The 6,000-nt window shown below is 41.1% G+C and overlaps 1 protein-coding gene across 2 annotated transcripts in view; it reads left to right on the top strand.

The window, feature by feature from the left end:
* Positions 1–6,000, top strand: part of LOC139149640 (bestrophin-3-like) — a 50,781-nt gene continuing 44,781 nt past the window's right edge. Inside the window, exons 1-2 of one of the 2 annotated variants that reach the window (XM_070721478.1) lie at positions 1–59; positions 2,235–2,405. In XM_070721478.1, coding sequence (XP_070577579.1) covers positions 2,370–2,405 — 36 coding nt within the window. In that variant the 5' untranslated portion in view covers positions 1–59; positions 2,235–2,369. Of the gene's footprint in view, positions 644–2,234; positions 2,406–6,000 lie in introns of both variants that reach the window. The other variant, XM_070721477.1, reaches the window with a different exon arrangement.

Genomic DNA, 6,000 nt, shown 5'->3' with positions numbered 1-6,000 from the left:
CGAGGAGTCATTTTAGGATCATGCATGCTGATCTGCTTCCGGCAAGTCGCGCGGCATAGGTAAGGCATCTCAGGTATTCTCGGTGAAGATTAATTCGTGCGTTCTCGCCGGATAACAGGGCCCACCGATCACGTCACTGCCGATGTCACAAAGGTGAACAGCGACTCTGGCGTTTCGGTGCTACTATCATCATCTCCACAACCAGCATCCATCAACACTGCCGTCTTCATCACCACCACCACCACCAACACCATCATAACATCATCTTCATCATCGTCATCACTGCCATCATCACTATCATCATCACCACGATCAACAGCGTCGCCAGCATTAAAATCATCAAGCCCGTAGGGTTGGCTTTGCCTCCGGTTTCGGGACGAGTGTAATATCCGCAGTGTCGAGATGTGGTGAAGCAGCATCTATCACACCACCCTTACAACTATACACTACAATCAGTTTCCTATCTTCATAAGATGTCGACCTAGCCACAACCACAACACAATACAGAAGAAGAGTGTAATTGATGTTAGGATTTAGCTAGGCAAAGACATCTTGTTACCAGGCACAGTTCTGGCCAAGTCGGCGGGATTTTCAAAGAATAACGTCACTATGCATCGCGATTCTGTAGCAGACAACACCACAAGTAAGTAAACGATTAGCCTTTCTCTCAGGCTATGCAAACAGACCTATGAATTCGCGCAAAACTGCGTTTCAAAAATGCTCCAAATTCACTGACCTACGATGGCTGTTCAAATTGACCTACGTACCCATTGCCAATAAAAAAATTCAATAGAATTTCTCCCCTATCAAGCAATTCTAACTTCTTATATTCACTATAAACCATTCTATCATCGTTTGGTCGTGTTCTACATTTTGCCCATTGTAGCTGTTCTATATGCTTCCGCCTTTTTTAATCCGGCATGTAATCACATTCTTCTCCGTGAATACCGCCAATCCGACGAGCCTCTCTATGACGTCGATTTTGCTTCCTTTCTTTACCTCGCTTGTATTATTATATCAAAATTTGACCTCTGTGGCACAGCACACTCTGTGCATATTGTCAAAATCTGTCAACCTACACGTCGCAAATAGTTCTTTTTACAACGCCATTTTTTGGCGAACCTGTATTTTATTACATCGTTGTGATTCGACAAGAAACATTTAAAGTGCGTGCGATAAAAAACACCGCATAGGCTGTCTTAGCTTTGCCAAATGGGAGCAGAAGGTATGTTTTGCGATACTTTCGTAAACGACATAATGATTAATGGTCTATTTAAAAGTGAATTACTTCTGAGAGGAAAATTGCACCCACGTGACTTGTTAGGCCAGAATTATTTACATGAATTAAAATAAACAGAACACGACCGTTGGTGGTGTTATTACTTCCAATTCAGCGAACACAGGTAATCTGATAATTAAAATGCATTTTATGGAATATGGAATGCCAAACCTCGGCACTTCCACACAGTCATTTATAGCAACTCGGATATTTGGCGGATGGAGGGGGAGTACAATTCGGTAACATTGACGGTTACGGAGGGTATAGGCTCTCTTTGATGATAATACGAAAGATAAGAGTAATATTTTTATGATCTTCTGTTACCCTTTCTTATCGGTTTCATATTTGAATTGATTTTTGCAATCATATCCCTTGCTAGGGACTCATACAATTCGTATAACATAGGCACAATACTGCAGGTTAACACTTACTTGCCCGAATTTGATTTTTTTAATTTTTTTATTCTACTACTCATCAAAGTATAAGTATGAGGATATTTAGTATCATAGAATGATGTAGCTGCAGATACGACATGTTATCATGTGAGCACAGGGCCATTCACCCGATTGAAAACAGATCGCGAAAATGTTAAATTTAGCAACTTTTATATTATTACATAACGTCAGGCTGAGTTTACTTGTAATATAACTGTGGTGGAATGCGGGATAATTCCATTTCCAGAGTGCAATCTCTCGCACACGTGATCCTGTCCCGGAAGCGATGTTGGCAAAACTGTTATACCTTTCCGTGAGTGGGACCGCTCTTTTTATTTACGATACATGCACAAGGCTTAGTTATAGAAATCGACGCTCCTTCATAAATTATGCACGGCGCCTGTTGAGCGCATTAATTTGTCCTAATCAAGAGGTACTCGCGACTGTTATCAGCCAACGGGACAGGAGAGAACAGTCTATCTTTTCACCAATCATGGTATTATTTCACTTTCCACACACAGCGTATCGGAGGACATAGAGAGTTGTTCCGACGAGGCTGTGCTTGCAACGCCAACATGGAATGTTTGTTTCGTGGGTATAACCTTGGCGTGAAATGAAGGCGGCTGGTTCACGGGAAACGTGCTTTCTGATCAATTATGAAGCTGAAATACTCCACGCGGAACTTAAAAAGGGTAAGGCAAATACATGTAATTTTACACAGTGGGGCACTGAGTTCTCTCCTCCCTCCACTCTCTCTTGTTGTATATCGATTGACCGCAAAACGTGTAATAACGTAGTATATAAAGGACAAATCGTGGAATTACGGGCGAAAACGTCTTCATATTTTCAGTATTTTATTGTCAATTTGCGGTGTGATTTTCGACCCAGAGATTATTGACGAAAGAATGTACGCAGCTATTTTCACTTTCTTTCACTTTTAATTGCATCTTTGTCATCACGTTTGGCTCTGACCCTCGCACTCACCTCCGCCGATTGAAAGGTTGTGTGGTTCATCTGTTCAGATTGCGAGTGAATATCCCACGGCACATCTCAAGCAAACTAGTGAATTAAAAAAAAACATCAAGACATTTGCTTGCCAGCTCACTAAAATTCCCCTTTCAACTGATTATGGCCATTTTGTCGACGTTTGTCGGTATGTTTTGCTTTTTCATCGACTTGCCTTGCTAAAATCTGTTTCGCGACCCGAATTCCATATGCCATCTGTTCATTGTATCCGTTTAGGGCAGACTAGACGGATGCCGCCATGATATTGGCTTTATTTTTATCTCGCATCTTCATCTGATCTTCGATACCAGCCGTGCGTTCCATTGGCGTTGAACAGGGGGGCGAATTACAGAGCTGGATTCACACTCGCTAATTGAGCAAAGCCAGCTATCGGGGCAATTCAAGCTAGGCATCGCATTTTGCATTCAGTTGGCGTTGCTTAGCTGTCAGATGTTTTCAGACCCAATCATAAAAATGCATGACTTAGGGGCGCATAATAGGGTTCACGCCAAAACACACAAGATTGCTGCCGTACGCCTTGCGAATGTTCGAAGTTTCACGGCTGTTGTACTATACAGAGTATCCCCCCTCTTGACGCTACTTTTGTAGGCAGCAATGTGACGATAACGAAACACAAAACGACATTGGTTAAATATATTCAACGAGATTTGTGCCGTAATAACCGGATTCGTGCTAGAGAGACAGCCTACTAATTACATCCTTTGCTGTGTTTATTTTGAAAAGAAAATCATACCGCAAATCGATGACAATATTGTGAAAATCATACAAAGGCGCTTAGTATCTACTGTATTGAGCCGTTCCATCGAGGCCACAGGCCTGCTTTGTCTTCAGCAACCGGAGCAGATTCGAAAATATTTGTATATTGAACTCTAACATGGACTACCATACAGTTGCCACCTGGGGCGAAAGCTGCCTTTACACAGTGTATATACGTCGCGCTTAGCAAAGGATTGTGGACTCCGTGACTATATTTGATTTCGCCAACACAAAAAGTCTTTTTTTGTTGGCAGTCTTCAACCGACATAACAGCCTCACCCCAGCGCCGCCGTGACGACTACAAGAGATGAACTAATTTACCTGTCAAGCCAACCCCATTTAAATGATTTCTCACGGTAATATCTCGCAATTCATAAAACATGGACCCAGATCCTATCAAACTTCATTGGCTGAATCGTTGCCATGGCAACCGGTTCCCATGATTTATCTCCCCGGGTCGTGCGAGTAGACATGGTGACGGCGCGCTTCGCCTTGGAGGGGCGTTTTCGCGATGCCCCCTTCAAGTAGAAATTAGAGGGCGGAAGTTCGTGTATTTGTTTCGAGGTTTCGCCGGATGTTACTACTTTCAGTTTTCTATTAAACAGCGAGTGAATGTCCGGAACATTCCATGACAAAATATTTTTTTCTTTCAATTATCTTCGCTGATGGGAATATTTTGGAGGAAATTAAGCGTCTCCAACTGTCCCTTTTTTCCCGTGTCCTTTCATTTTCATTTCCCGTCAGAATTGAATTCGTCAAGGCTCTATCTTATTGTCCTTGCCTTTGGCTCTATTTTCCACAGATTTGTATTCGCTCAGGAACTCGAGCTCAGGTTGCTTTTATTTTTCGTAAAATTATACTTAAATACTGATGACAATCATGTACGTTGCGCGATGGACGAAGGCAGGCGCCTTTCGTAAATATTAAACTTTCATTGAATGCCATTATTGTACATATTGATACACGACAAATGCATTTATTACGATATAATTTACAAAAAAATCTCGGATATACACAAATTACACATCTGATTAGAGCGCCGAACATAACGTGATAAATTTCTCCTCTTCACCCTTGACCTTTCGTAAGATTTGAAAGCTCTAAATGTTTTAAATGCATTCACAGCTGAACCCTCATGTAGCTATAAATAATACATAAGATAAGATTTAATTGTTCAATAACTTCTGAAATGAAGGCTCTCGAGAGTGCAGTACGTTTACAATTTTCGTCTTTATACAGGCACTTTGGTTTGTTTTAAGTGGGCAATATATCGAGATGTCACGTTTGTGTTAACTCGAGACCTGTTCTGCACGCTTACGTGAACGCCACTGCATGATAATGTCAAATATGTATGGGGCACTATGAGTGAGCAGTGAAAGCTCAGAAATATTATATCTCGTGTTACCTTACCTAATCGGAAATTGTGAAAAAACTTCTAGGTCCACGCATTCATTGGTTGTCGTAATTTCCTGATAACCGACGAACTAGTTTCCTTTGCTCAGGTGGCCTTTTCTATATTATTAGTCCGCGGATTCTTTTTTGAATGATATCATTCCCATAGTTCCTAGCGCGTCAGAAGCCATTCTGTGAAACGCCTTTGTGTCAGACACTCTATGAAATCCCCGGACTACTTTATTTGAAGCTGTCTATACTTCCGGGCCGTGTGATAAGAACATTTCGCGTCGTAATGTTGGAAAGGTATGAGTTTAAGGAAGCAGTGAAATTACATCGAATGTCCTAAGTTCACTTTCTGGTTCACATAATGGTTTTCATCAGAGAATTCTCACAAGATGGAATGCATTTGAAGATTTCCAGCTTAGGTCCGCAACATAGTGTGTTTCTCTAACTTTCCCTTCTGAAATACTGTAGACAGGTCTGAATAAAGCTATTAAGTCAACCAAAGTAAACGAGAATAAGTTTCCCAGTATGGAGTACATGAAATCCAATGCCTCTGTGACGTCTATTTATTTTTCCGTAGCGTAAATGTATCAGCCATTTTGAATTGCATGACGTCATTGAAATCACGCACGACTCTGTACCGTCTTCCTAATCTCGCGTGATTTGCTTTTGAGTACAGAACAACAAGTTTTAGGTTTGGATTTTTGAACTAGATTTGGATACGTTACCGAAAATTCTGTCTTTCCAAGAAGGCTGATCTTCGTATAGATCTACGTGGATATGGAAATTAAATCTATACTCTGTATAAGTATTTTTCCAATTCCAAAAATTGCAGCAAGCCTAAGCAAATCATATTACTACTTAACGAAATTCAGTATTACAACAAGGTTTAGCTTTAAAGTAAACCATTTTGCTGGTGATAATAAGTGCATTAGAACAAGGGACAGGTCAGTATCTTATGCCTAGGGGCGGTGTATTATTTTTGCGGACATCAAAAAGTGGCTGACACCTCTTCGAAAAAACACCAACAGGCTAACCCCCGCCCCCAATTCTAACTTTCGAAAAGATGACCCCTCCTAGAGGCAAAAGTAAAAAGGTAATATTTAA

The sequence above is a fragment of the Ptychodera flava genome, chromosome 14 (assembly GCF_041260155.1).
Source record: "Ptychodera flava strain L36383 chromosome 14, AS_Pfla_20210202, whole genome shotgun sequence".
Taxonomy (NCBI): domain Eukaryota; kingdom Metazoa; phylum Hemichordata; class Enteropneusta; family Ptychoderidae; genus Ptychodera; species Ptychodera flava.
This window is presented reverse-complemented; position numbering and strand designations above follow the sequence as displayed.